The 13,072-nt window shown below is 62.7% G+C and overlaps 1 protein-coding gene across 2 annotated transcripts; it reads left to right on the forward strand.

The window, feature by feature from the left end:
• The first annotated feature begins 3,122 nt into the window (after positions 1 to 3,122).
• Positions 3,123 to 11,937, forward strand: SLC22A12 (solute carrier family 22 member 12). 2 transcript variants are annotated; one of them, XM_003993566.5, is made up of 10 exons: positions 3,123 to 3,885; positions 4,538 to 4,641; positions 5,045 to 5,199; positions 5,275 to 5,443; positions 8,349 to 8,472; positions 8,646 to 8,761; positions 9,454 to 9,668; positions 10,110 to 10,218; positions 10,467 to 10,670; positions 11,203 to 11,937. In XM_003993566.5, the coding sequence occupies exons 1-10, from the start codon at positions 3,484 to 3,486 to the stop codon at positions 11,264 to 11,266; spliced, it is 1,662 nt and encodes a 553-aa protein (XP_003993615.2). In that variant the 5' UTR covers positions 3,123 to 3,483; the 3' UTR covers positions 11,267 to 11,937. The 2 variants fall into 2 exon arrangements, with proteins under 2 accessions (XP_003993615.2, XP_019668204.1); XM_019812645.2 differs by having other exon boundaries at positions 3,755 to 3,885; positions 4,473 to 4,641.
• Positions 11,938 to 13,072: the final 1,135 nt, after the last annotated feature.

Genomic DNA, 13,072 nt, shown 5'->3' on the forward strand with positions numbered 1-13,072 from the left:
TTTTTTTATCGGGCAGAAGATCTTGGGCTGAGATGGAAATCAAAGGATTCCTATGTTCTAAATTTAGCGCGGTTTGTCTTTGGAAACACTTTTCTTTCTCTCTGGGTACATAGTTCCATTTAAGCTGCGGGGAGAAGGCCTTGTCGAAAGTTCCTCCCAGGCTCGGAACACCAGCCTCCAATCTGACCAATCTCTGGCCACAGAGCTCCTTTTCAGTCCTTTCAAATACCTTGTTAAGTTGCAGTGGCGACAAACGGTACACGTTCCCGGCGCCATCGACCGGCTCCAGGGATGTGAGAGGTGCGCCACAGACAGTGTGCAAAGGGTACCGCCCTCCCAAGATCCAGGGCCACTCGCAAAGACGGCCAAAAGAGAGAGGTCTGAGACACGTGCCCCGAGAGCTGGCACCAGACGCGGGGGACCCTAGCTGCCAAGGGGGTGCAACCCACACTTCTGTCCCACCATGTTTTGGGGCTCCCGACCCGATGGTTGAGCTGTCGGCCTGTGCAAGAACCGATAACCCGCATGCCCCTCCCTTGTAGACGGGAAGTCAGGCCAAGTTCTCAGCACAGGAGACTGGACAAGTCTCTTGTCCAACAAGAAGGCCATGGCTGTCCCTGGGAGGGGAAGGCTCCACAACCGATGGGAATTCACGAGAGTCTGGATTTAGAAAGGAAGGGACAGTGTGAAATTTTACGTTCCTTTTCAACAGGGCTCTGCAGAGATCCGGGAAGAGCTGACTCTGGTAAGAATTCTTAGCCTATGGAGGCTTCTGGAAGTCTTCCCAGGGTCCCCTGCAGTCTGTAGCCATGGTGCCCGGGCAGGAAGTGGCACCACCTGGGGCCTAGAAAGGTGTTCCAACCGGCCCCCACGCTTGGGTGGTGGGATTAAAGAAGCCCTTGAAGGGGCCCCTGCGTGGCTCAGTCGGTGAAGCGTCCGACTTCGGCTCAGGTCATGATCTGGCGGTTTGTGAGTTCGAGCCTCGCGTCGGGCTCTGTGGTGACACCTCGGAGCCTGGAGCCTGCTTCGGATTCTGCGTCTCCCTCTCTCTCTGCCCCTCCCCTGCTCACGCTCTGTCTCTCAAAAACAAATGTTAAAAAAAATGTTAAGAAGAGGAACGAGGACACAGCGTGTGGGGAGAAGAGAAGGGGCCAGCAAAGGGGACAGAAGCGTGTGGGGAGAGTGGCGGCCCAGAGGGAGGAGGGCCAGCGGCTGAGAGGGCTCAAGTAAGAGGAGCCCTGAAAATGTCACCGAACGCGGCCGCAGCAAGGTCACGGGGGACCGGGGCGTGACAGGGACAAAAACCTGATGGGAACCAATCCAAAAAAGAAGGAGGAATTGGAGGCGAATGGCAATAACGCTTTTGGGGTCTTGTACCTAAAGAGTACCAGGAAAAGGGGTGGAGGCCAAAGACAGGCATTAAAAGGGAGGGGGCTTTTCTGAGGATGGGAGGGAGAGTGGCAGATGGGGGGGGGGTGGTTAACTTTTAATTTCTTTTTGTAAGTAACCTCTACCCCCAACATGGGGCTCAAACTCACGAGCCCGAGATCAAGAGTCACATACTCCTCCGACTGAGCCAGGCAGGCGCCCCGGAAAATGGCGTATTTGTACGTTGCTGGGAACTATCCGGCCGGGAGGGGAAGGCAGTTGCCAAAGAGGCCTTGGGCAGGTGGAGAGGTGGGCCGCAGGGCGCACGGCGCGGGGCGCAGGATGAGTGCGAGCGCGTGGGCCATCGGGCTGGCAGGAGGAAAGGCAGGATGCGGGGGCACCGAGGCGGGCGGGAGGATGAGACCGCTGGCTTCTCCGGACTTCTGTTTCTTTAGTGAAATAAGGAGAAAGGGCATCTTTTGCGAGAGGGTGGAGGAGGAAGGAGCTATCTGAACAGAGGAGGCGGCACAAAACGCAAGACTCTAGGAGTATTTACACCAAGCGTCAACAGTGGTGATCACCAGTTGGTGAGTTTAGGAGGGATCTTTGCTTTCTTCGCACCTGTCAATACGTTCTGAAACTTTTGAAAGGCATGTACGTTAATTTTATAATCAAAAGAAACAGAAGCTGCTTTTTTTTTTAAATGTTTATGTATTTTTGAGAGAGAGAGAGAGAAACGGAGTATGAGCGGGAGAGGGGCAGAGAGAGAAGGAGACACGGAATCCGAAGCAGGCTCCAGGCTCCGAGCTGTCCGCACAGAGCCCGACGCGGGGCTCGAACTCACCAACTGTGAGGTCATGACCTGAGCCGAAGTCGGGACGCTTCACCGGCTGAGCCACCCAGGCGCCCCTGAGAAGCTGCCTTTAAAACCAGCGGGAGCAAGTCTTTACGGAGGCTGCTTTAGCTGTCCAAACCCGTGCTGGTCCCAAAGATGCTCCAAAGAAGGGCTCCTGCCCTCCGGCAACTGGCTGGACATGAGACCAGTTGGACAATGATGAAAGGGTGCAGGCCAGAGCGAAGATGGGGCTCTACTACTAACTTAGGGCCCAGGAGGGAGGCAAGAGTAAGCAAGGAGAGCTCCCTGGAGGAGAAGGCCCCTGTGGTACGTTCAGGATGGGGCATTCCAGGCTGGGAGCACCAGCCAGGACAGGAGCAAGGCTAGGAGCCCGCGGAGCTGGCACAGGGCGTGCTCGGGGTGGGGGGCACAGAGGCCAGTGGATGGGCAGGGGGAGAGTGGGCGAGACAAAAGGCAATGGGGAGGGAGTTACCCCTAAAACGGGTGGCCTCGTGCCCCAAAGCACAGAAGAAACGGTTAGGTCACTGTCATTGTTCCCACACATCATGCACACGTGTCTGGTGACACTGGGGAGAACTTGCGAGGGCTCGGAGAGGGTGACAGCAGAAGAAGTTTGGGGGCATCAATGGCAGCAGATGATGGGGGGTGCTGGGCCACACAGGATGGGAGGTGTGGGTTCAGATGGCTGCCCATAACTTGGGACACACACACACACACACACACACGCACACACACAGGTCCCAGCAGCCCACGGGATGTCGCTCCAGCTCCTGCCAGTCCCAGGATCAGTAAGGTCCCTGCCCTTTGAGGCAGGCAAGGGTGTGGAGGGCAGGCAGCAGCCTACATCACAGTTGGGTTAAACTTCAACCAAGCCTTAACGCCTATTCCGTAAGCGTCACCTGGTCAGTGTTTTATTCCAGTCTGGGTGACTTCGGTCTCCACTTTCCTCACTTCCTTTATTCAGCTCCTCCTGGAGGTCCAGGGCCAGCTACGTCTCCGGAAGGATGCTGGTGGCTCAGGGGTCACACCTAGCAACCCCTGGTCCGAGTCGGAGGCACCCTGAGTGACATTTGCTGGGCGGGCGCCCGGAGAGTCCTGGCCCAGGGGGAGCGAAGCCGGAGGCCACTGCCATGCTCCAGGCTTCTCAGCTGACGAAGCAGGTGCTGCTGTGGGGGAAGCAGGTGGCCGGCCTTGGCCCCTTTGCCCTGGGCCAGCTTCTGTGAAGTGGGCACCTCCCCTGGGCCCCGTCGGCGGGCTCCATGGCGTTTTCTGAGCTCCTGGACCAAGTGGGCGGCCTGGGCAGGTTCCAGGTTCTCCAGATGGTGGCTCTGGTGGTCCCTATCATGTGGCTGACCACTCAGAGCATGATGGAGAACTTCTCGGCCGCCGTGCCCAGCCACCGCTGCTGGGTGCCCCTCCTGGACAACAGCACCGCCCAGGCCGGTGTCCCCGGGGCCCTGGGCCCCAAGGACCTCCTGACCGTCTCCATCCCCCCGGGCCCCAACCACGAGCCCCATCGGTGTCGCCGCTTCCGCCAACCCCAGTGGCAGCTCCTGGACCCCAACGGCACGGCCACCAACTGGAGCGAGGCCGCCACGGAGCCGTGCGTGGACGGCTGGGTCTACGACCGCAGCACCTTCACCTCCACCATCGTGGCCAAGGTAAGGGCCTCCCCTGACCCCCTCCCCAAGTCCTGGCACCTTAGAGGCCGAGGGCAGAGCTCACACTTGACTGGACTCAGCACGGCCCAGTCCTGGGAGGGACCTGCCCTCTGCAAGCCTCCTCACCCGCCACCGGTGCCCTCCTCCCGCACCTGCCCTACAGGGGAGTGGGCGGCAGGACCCAGCCTACAGACAGACACTGGCCCCTGGCTCGTGGAAGAGTGGGTGCTGCCCGTGACCGCCAGGCCAGCCCCGCTGCCGCTGATTAGCTGTGACACAGGCAGCTCCCTCCACCGTGACCCCAGTTCTCAGACCCCGGGGCGGGGGGGAGGCATCAGGCAAACGCGGGCGAGTGGGAGGGGCCCCCCACCCCGGCCAGGGGAAGGGGCCTCTCTCTAGAAGGGAGCGGCCCCGGGGGAATCGGGAGGTGACGCCAACTCCGGCTGGCGTTGCAAACCGGGTGACGCAGGGGAGAGATGAGGCCAGAGAGAACTTGACCCCGGACCAGAGGGTGATGTGGGGAGGCTTAGCCCTGCCCCACCACCCTAGAGGTCACCGGGCCATCCACCCACACCTGGTTCCCTCAGGCTTTCCCATCCTACGCCTCCACCCCTGCTTGTCCGGGCTCAGCTCCCCACTCCTCTCCCGCCAGTGGGACCTTGTGTGCGACTCCCACGCCCTGAAGCCCATGGCCCAGTCCATCTACCTGTCGGGGATCCTGGTGGGAGCTGCCGTGTTTGGCCAAGTCTCTGACAGGTGAGTACCCCCCCCCCCGCCCAGTTCTAGAAGCCCCCTTGTCCCTCACGCCTCTGTGCTCCCATCTCCGTGTGTCTCTCCCCTGATGCCTTCCGGCTCTGCCACTGAGGAAGCCCTGTACCTGCTCTAGGCCTTTGTTTCTGGGGTTGTAGAGGGTCGTCACTCCTACAAAACACCGCTAAAATCTGCCTAAAACCGCTAAAAGCTGTTGATCGCTCCTGCTGATGGGGAGCTCGTTCTCTGCCCGGGGCCGCCACCTGGGCCTACAAGCCTTTCTTGGGGGGGGGGGTGGATAACTCGGGTCTGGACCCAAGAGTCACCGTGACCTCTGCTCAGACCCCCGTGGCCGGTGCCGTGGCGCCCCGTGGACCCAGCCACCGCCTGCCCGTTTGTGTGCCCGCAGGTTTGGGCGCAGGCTGGTGCTGACCTGGAACTACCTTCAGATGGCCGTGTCGGGCACGGCGGCCGCCTTCGCCCCCACCTTCCCGGTGTACTGCCTGTTTCGCTTCCTGGTGGCCTTGGCCGTGGCGGGCGTCATGATGAACACTTGCACTCTCCGTAGGTCACCTGACCCGGGCCAGGCGAGGGAGGCTCGTGTGGGCTCCCAGGCTGACCCTTGCGGTCTCCTTGCAGTGATGGAGTGGACGTCCACGCGTGCCCGAGCCTTGGTGATGACTTTGAACTCCCTGGGCTTCAGCTTCGGCCAGGTCCTGATGGCCACAGTGGCCTACGGTGTGCGTGACTGGGCCCTGCTGCAGCTGGTTGTATCCGCCCCCTTCTTCCTCTGCTTTGCGTATTCCTGGTGGGTGTCGTCCCCCCTCCTCAGAGAAGGCCCTGCCTACCCTCCACCCTGGGGGCAGGGACCAGGGGCGCAGGAGGCCAAGGGAGCCCAGCCGGAGGGGAGCCACGGGCCGGCACAGCTGGCGGCCACAGGCCCACGGTGCTCACCCACCCCGGCCTGGGGGCTCCGGCGCCGGAGATCGCTTCTCCCTTCCTTGTTCCTCCCGGTGCCTCCTCCCCCTGCACTCATCCTCCCCCCTCCCCTCTTCCTTCCATCATCTCTAGGCCTTTTCCCTCTTGACTCCTTGCTTGCCTTGGCATGTGTGCCTCTGGGCACATTTTCTGAGCCGAGGCACTAGGCCAGGCTGAGGGGTGAGACACAAATACAACACACACACACACCGCTCCTAGGACACAGCCCCAGTCAGCCTTATGTACTGATATTTTACTAAAGAGCAGGGACCAAGACCCAGTGGTCAGAGGGGACCCCCAGCCCCCCACACAGGGCTGAGATATTAGAGTTAGGAAGTGTCTGTGCTGCCCTGAAATAAATCAGGCATGGCTCTTGCCAAACTCCCGGGACATAGTAGGTGTATGGGAAATATTTGTTGGATGGATATCTGGATAGATGGATGGATAGATGGATGGATGGATGGATAATCTCGGTAGATAGATAATAGATAACAGGTAATAATAGACAATAGATTATAGGTGGTGGGCAAGAAACGAGCTAAGCTGAGCTGAACAGGTGGCTGGAGGGGTAAGTGGATGAATGGATGTCCTTTGGGACAGGGCTGAGCCCGGCTCATTCACGCACAGACCCAGCAACTCTGGGTTTTTGGTTGGCCATCGTGGCCCCTGCAGAAAGACGTCCGGCAGAAGCCCAGGGGAGGACGGGGCACTGGCACCGGGAGGAGGGCTGACTTTACAGATCTCTCCAAGCCCCGCTGATTGGAGCAGACACGCTCTTAAAATGGAGCCCTGAGCAGCTAATTTGCAGTCACTCTGCAGAGCAGGAGACAGTCACGCTTCCCGCACTGGCCCTGAGAGGAAGCCATTCCAGCTGACGGGTGGCTTTCTGGGATGGCCGTTTGACCCCCGGGACCAACGGAGCGGAGGCTGGAGGGTGGAGGGCAAGGGTCAACGGTGCAGCTTCCGGGGCCTCCTTCCTGGCTCTCTGAGGCTGACGCTGCTGGCTCACGGGGGAGAGCCTCACTTTTCCTGACAGACGTGCCCACCCAGGTGCCGTGCACGTGCCCACAATCGTGCGTCACCCACCACGCCATGACTTCGGCAAACAGCTACCGGGTGCCCGCCAGGGGCAGGGCACTGGCTGATGCGGGGCTGACGACAGCGAAACAGGCACACTGCCCCGCGGGGAGCTGGCAAGACACCCCACACGTGATGGCTTGACGAATAAGAGGGGGACCATCTGAGGGCGGGAGCCCATGGCCCGCGAACTCCCACCAGCTTCTCTGCTTCTCTTCGAAACCCATTTCTCTCCGTGACAGGTTGTCTGCCTGTGCCGGCCCCACCCCCCTCCCCGTCTCCTCGAACCCGCCCGACCACCAGGCTTCACCCACGACGGCCCTGGCGCCCCGGCTCTGCCCCCACTGTTCTCGCCCCTGAATCGGAGGAGGGGTGCCCTCTCCCAGGCGACCTAACCTGTGTCCCCTGTGCCCTCTCCAGACCTGCCCCTCCCCAGACTCCAGCCTCTCATTTCCAACCCGCCTTGTGACATCGCCATGACTGATGTCTCGGATTCACAAACGTGAACGTCTTCTCGCACCTGCTCTTTCCCAAGGCTTCCCCAGCAAGGGTGGGGGGGATAGCAGCCCCCATCCGCCGGGTCCCAGAGTTAGAGACACCACGTCACCTCCCTGTCCCTCACTGACCTCCCCGCCCCACCCTAAGTCCAGCAGGTCACTGGATCTTGTCAACTCTACCTCGAAAGTATGCCTTGAGCCCCCCTTCTCTCCCCTGTTCTAACCCGGGAGGACCTTCGGGCCCCGTGCATGCGGAGCAGGTGACCCCACGCCTGGCTGCTGCTCCCAGGGGAAAGCGTGCCTGGCTGGGGGGCCTGCCTGAGCAGAGGCCTGGAGACAGGAGACAGGGTGGAATGGTGGGCGTGACTGGGGCCTCGGTGGGCTGGGCCAGCGCAAGGGATCTGGGCCGATGTCGAGGGGTGTGGGGGCAAGGTTAGGGTTAGGAGCTGGGCCCTGGCATCGGGGTGTGGAGCCGGGATGCGTGGGGCCAGCTGGCATCCAGGAGACAGCAAGTGTTGTCCTGACGTGGGCGACCGGGCCACAGGCGAGACAAGGGCAGGGGGGCGGGTCAGGCGCAAGCGGTGCTGCTGGTGGTGACAGGACTTGGTGTCTGCCTGGGTGCAGGTGGAGGGGGCTGGAGACGCCAGGACCAAAGACCCTGCCCCAGGCCTGAGCCCCCGGTTGGGTGGGAAGCTGGGGAAGAGCCAGCTCAGGAAGGAAGGCGCAGCCTTGGGGGTGAACAGGAAGGCCACAGATGTGACATCGGGCAGGTGCCTGGCCTCCCTAGTGAGAGGTGGGGGACCCCAGTGGGCTTGTGGCTTGTGGCGGGCTTGCAAGACTACAGTCTTCACTGCAGACAGGCTCACCCAGGCCTGGTTCCCGGGGGGGGTGGTGCCAGGGAAGGGCCACAGGGTCGGGAGGGAGGCCGGAAGGGGAGGATATGGACTCCCAACCCCAGTCCGAGGAAGAGAAGGAAAAAGGCAGAAAAGGTGGCCTGCGGGGGAAGGAGGGCGTCAGGTGGTGTGGCGTCCCTGAGCCTGGGGCCTATGGGCACCAGTGAGGCCACCCCCCTGGACAGAGGCAGACAGAAGGGCAGTAAGGCTCACGCAGCCTGGGGCCACAGGCCGCACCCACCCATCCTCCGCCCTTGACCCCCTGCAGGTGGCTGGCGGAGTCTGCCCGATGGCTCCTCATCAAGGGCAAGCTGGAGCAGGGCCTGCGGGAGCTACAGAAGGTGGCTGCCATCAACGGGAAGAGGGCAGCGGAGGACACACTGACTGCAGAGGTGAGGTGGGGCGGGGCGGGGCGCTCCCCCAGGGCTCAGCCCTCAGACCCTCTCCCTGCCCCTGCACAGGCCCCTGGGAGGGTGAGGGTCTCAAGGAGGAGGACCTGCCCGGTGCTCCCAATGCTGACAGTGACTCCCCTCCCGCCCCGCCCCACCCCACCCCATCCCTGCAGGCCTTGCTGTCAGCCATGCGGGAGGAGCTGAGTGCGAGCCAGGCTCCTGCCAGCCCGGCTGCCCTGCTTTGCACACCCGGACTGGGCCTCCGGACCTGTGTCTCCACTCTGTGCTGGTAGAGGCCCCTTCACCCACCCGGGGCCCCAGCCTTTGCCTCAGGCCTGCCTTGGGCAGCTGGGAACCTGGGCTCAGGCCCTGACTAGCATCCAGGCAGGGGACGTCTACGGACTCTCCTGTTGCTCCCGCCTCCAGGACCAGGCCTGAAGCATTCCATTCCCCACCCCCCCACTCCCCTGCTAGTAGTCAGGCTCCCAAAGGAAGCAGCCAAGGCCAGGTGGGGTCAGGCCGGGGAGAGGGGATGGCAGAGACCCCTAAGGAGGAAGATTCACAGCCAAGACGCTGGGAGAGCTGAGTTGCCCAGCAGGCCGAGGAGGCCATTCGAGAATAAGCGAGGCGAGAAGGCACACCCACCCCAGTATTATCAGAGCCCAGGGAGCCAGTCTCACCCAGCAAGGACACAGGACAGGACACAGGACGCCCAGAGGGAGGGAGGAAGGCAAACCCTGGCCTCTCCCCCACCCCACCCCACCCCCTGCACCTCCAGCCCCTCACCAGTGGCTCCCATTGGCCAAACCTACCGAGGGGTGTCACTGGGGGAGGGGGGAGGTCTGGGGCCAGGTGGTGCACAGAGACCAGCCCTCCCCTATGCAGAGCCTGCAGGGGGAGGCTGGAGGCGGGTCTGAGGACCGACCAGCAAAGGAGCAGCCCCCGCCCCAGCCTGACCCCACCTGCCCGGCCCGCCCGCAGGTTCGCCTTCGGCTTCACCTTCTACGGCCTGGCCCTCGACCTGCAGGCCCTCGGCAGCGACATCTTCCTGCTCCAGGTCCTCATTGGGGTCGTGGACATCCCGGCCAAGATCGGCACCCTGCTGCTGCTGAACCGCCTGGGCCGCAGGTCCACTCAGGTGGCGTCCCTGGTGCTGGCGGGGCTCTGCGTCTTGGCCAATATGCTGGTGCCCCACGGTGAGCGGCCAGAGGCTTCCCTACCTCGGGGTGCTGAGCCAGGGACAGGGGCCCCTGCCCCCTCCTCAGAGGGTGCTGGTCTAGAGCAGGGGCCCAGTGGGGAAGGAGGCTGCTGGGGCATCTGGGACAGATGGTGACGGCCCGCCCCAGGCAGCAGGAACAGGGATGGAGTGGAGGGGGTGGCGTCCTGCAGGGGGAGGGGAGGGGGCAGGGGGCCAAGGAGGACTCCCAGGGTCTGGCTCAGGGTTATCGGGTTGGGCAGCAGTTTGGGGGGCAGCGAACGGAACCACGGTGTCACCTAGGATGTGGTGCGTGTGTGCGTTGTGGGGGACACCCAGAGGGAGGGGAGTCATAGACATTTGGGAGGTCAGGGAGAAGTCCGGCCCCCATCTGACCTGGGAGCCCCGCCACCAACCTCGCTACCCCCTTCCCTGTCCACAGAGTTGGGGGCCCTGCGTTCATCCCTGGCCGTGCTGGGGCTCGGGGGCCTGGGGGCCGCCTTCACCTGCATCAGCATCTACACTGGTGAGCTCTTCCCCACCGTGCTCAGGTGAGGCTACGCCCAGGCCCGAAGAAGGGGTCACCCTGGGCTGCGAGGGCAGGGTGGGGGTGGCCTTCCCCAGCCCCGGATGTTCCCGCCGCCATCCCCCTCCCATGTGGTCTCAGGGCTGAGCAGGTGCATTCTGCTCCCCCCCCCCCCCCCCCCGCCCGCCCGCCCGCCTGAACCACTGTGCCTCCCTGGACAGAGTGGGGCTGGGCCGGGCTGGGAGGCCCTCACGGGTGTTTCTGGGACTGCAGGATGACAGCGGTGGGCCTGGGCCAGATGGCAGCCCGCGCGGGAGCTATCCTGGGGCCTCTGGTGCGGCTGCTGGGTGCGCACGGCCGCTCACTGCCGCTGCTGGTCTACGGGGCGGTGCCGGTGCTGAGCGGCTTGGCTGCATTGTTGCTGCCCGAGACACAGAGCCTGCCGCTGCCCGACACGGTTCAAGATGTGCAGAACCAGTGAGTGAGCTCGGCCCGGGGCCCGCCCTCTCCGTTTCCCCCCCTGCCCCCCGCCCCCACCCCGTCACTGGGCAGAGAGAGAAGCAGAGGCACAGAAAGGGACGGGATTGGCCCAGAGTCAAACAGCACATCTTTGGGAGAGCGGAGACCAAGGGCCGGGGCTCCTGGCTGACAGTGTGGAGTTCGTCTCCTGCTCTGGGCCGGAGGCTGGGCCACCCTCGGGGCCACCTTCAGAGGCGTCGAGGGGAAGGGAGAGTGTAGTCGTTTGTTAAGAAGGACGGGCCGAGGGTGTGATGGGCGTTGCTGGGGGAGGAGGGGTGCTCACCGGCCCCAAATTCTACCACGAAAGCCCCTAGATGGCTGGCAGGCTGTCACTGACCCCCCCCCCCCACTTCCCAGCACATGCCCATTCCTGGGCCCCCAAAAGCAGGGCAGTGGTACCTCCTGAGACCTCAGGAGGGACCCAGTTCAGGGGTCAGAGGTCACTCTGCACGCACGAGCCACACCCCTCTTGTCTTTCATGTCTGAACAGGGCAGTGATGAAAGCGACACACAGCCCCCCGGGGCGCACTGTCCTGAAATCCACACACTTTTAAGCTCCCGGACATTCTGCGATGGGACATTGGGAGAAGCACCCTCTCTCCTTCGGAGAAGGCAGGACGACAAAGGCCACCATCTCCAGAGGGTCCACGGGCGGCCCCGGGCACCCCACCGGACCCTCCCTTGTGACTTCGAAAAGGATCAAGGACCAGCAGGACCCTGTCTACCCCGTGCTCCCCTCCTCGCTGCTCACGGCCCCCAGCTGTCCACTGTTCCCCCCCTCCCCCCTGCAGCCCTCCCCCCCACCGAGCTTGGAGGCCACCGTCATCCAAGGTCAAAACGTCCCAAACTCATCGCACTACCCCGAGATCTCCGCACAAGTCTCAGCTCCTCAGTTGTACCCAAAGGGCAGCTCTGGCCCCCGGTCACCCCTCTGCACACTCCAGCCACGGGACCAATCCTGCCCCGCCCCTTCTCTACCTACCAAACTCCTCTTCAGCTTCCTAGACTCAGGGCAACCGCCTCCTTCCAGGGGTGCAGCCCGAGGCCATAGTGAAATCCTTACGCACAGCCACGCACCTGTCTCCCACCCTGCCAGCTATGAGTTCCCAGAGGATTGGAGTGGCCCCCTTGCCCCCTGATCTGACCCGGCCCCCGCACAAAGCCTGGCAGGAGGGGCGTTGGGGGGGAGGCGACAAAAGAGTGAATAAAGGATCAAATGACTGCCCCTGCCTGACTCCAGTGAAGAGCCACAGGTGGGGGTGGGGCAGAGGAGAGTTCTGGGGAGCTCCTCTGGGGGCTGGCCCTTTCCCAGGCCAGCCTATCTGCCCTTTCCTGCCTGTGTTGTGGCCTAGGCACCATCCTGGGCATCTCATGGCATCATCTCATCTCTTCCCGAGCCCTTCGAGGAAGATGCCCCATTTTACAGATGGGAAAGTAAGGCTTGGAGAAACCGATTGCCCATGATGCGCAGCTAGGAGGGACCGAATCAAGAGTCAGGCCCAGGTCTCCAGAGCCCAACCCTGGCTACGACACCCCCAGCCTGCCCTCAGGCCTCGAGACCGCTGGGAGACAGGAGCACTCCCTGCCTGGTCTTGTCAGCATAGCCTCGGGCCTCTTTAGGGGGGGGGATCGTGTCTTTTAGCCTCCTGCCTGTGGCCACCCCTCAGTGAAGAACCCCTCCCCACACACACACACAAGGACAAAGGGGACAGGGGTGGGGATCATGTTTGTTAAGATGCCCAAAGGCAAGGTTGTCCCAGCCTGCCCTGAACTTTCTGTCCTGTCTGCCTGCTGCCCAGCTGAGCCCCAGCTACTTCCTTACCATTGCTCAGCATTCTTGGGACCCGCTGGTATCCAGAAGCTTCCAGAAGAGAGAACCCAGGACTGGTGAGAGATGGCTCCTCCTCCCCGCTAGGGTATCCTCCAGTTCACCAAGTGGTCAGAGCTATCCCTCTGCCCACGTTCAGAGCAGCCTTGCTCCTGGCCCTTCCAGGCGGTCACGGTCTTCTAGGACCCAGGGCCGACCTGCTTCCAACATGTCTCCCCTCACTCAACAGGATCTGGAAGCTGGGAGGGTCCAGGACCCGGCCCCTCTGGGGCAGCTGGGGGTGAGCGTCATCCCCGTGGCAGAGTGGGTCCCCTGCAAAGGGAGAGGGGTCTCCCTTCACAGCAGTCCCAGGCCTGCCTTCTAGATGGGTGCTCCACTCAAGCGGTCTTCACTTGGGAGCCCCCAATTTACTGCTCACCACAGGGAGCACCTGCCCCCTGAGGCTGCAGGGACACTTGCAAGGGAAGAGCCCAGGAAACCGGGCGTGGGAAGGAAGTGGTCAACAGTCTCACAGTCTCATTCGCCCCATGGA

Source organism: Felis catus, chromosome D1 (genome assembly GCF_018350175.1).
Source record: "Felis catus isolate Fca126 chromosome D1, F.catus_Fca126_mat1.0, whole genome shotgun sequence".
Taxonomy (NCBI): Eukaryota; Metazoa; Chordata; class Mammalia; order Carnivora; family Felidae; genus Felis; species Felis catus.

Excerpts from the sequence above, each read along its gene's own strand:
- SLC22A12 (XM_003993566.5), top strand. The coding sequence starts at position 3,484 with ATGGCGTTTTCTGAGCTCCTGGACCAAGTGGGCGGCCTGGGCAGGTTC. Across the intron at positions 8,762-9,453 it reads TGTGTCTCCACTCTGTGCTG|GTTCGCCTTCGGCTTCACCT; the intron begins GTAGAGGCCCCT and ends GCCCGCCCGCAG. Across the intron at positions 10,219-10,466 it reads CTCTTCCCCACCGTGCTCAG|GATGACAGCGGTGGGCCTGG; the intron begins GTGAGGCTACGC and ends CTGGGACTGCAG.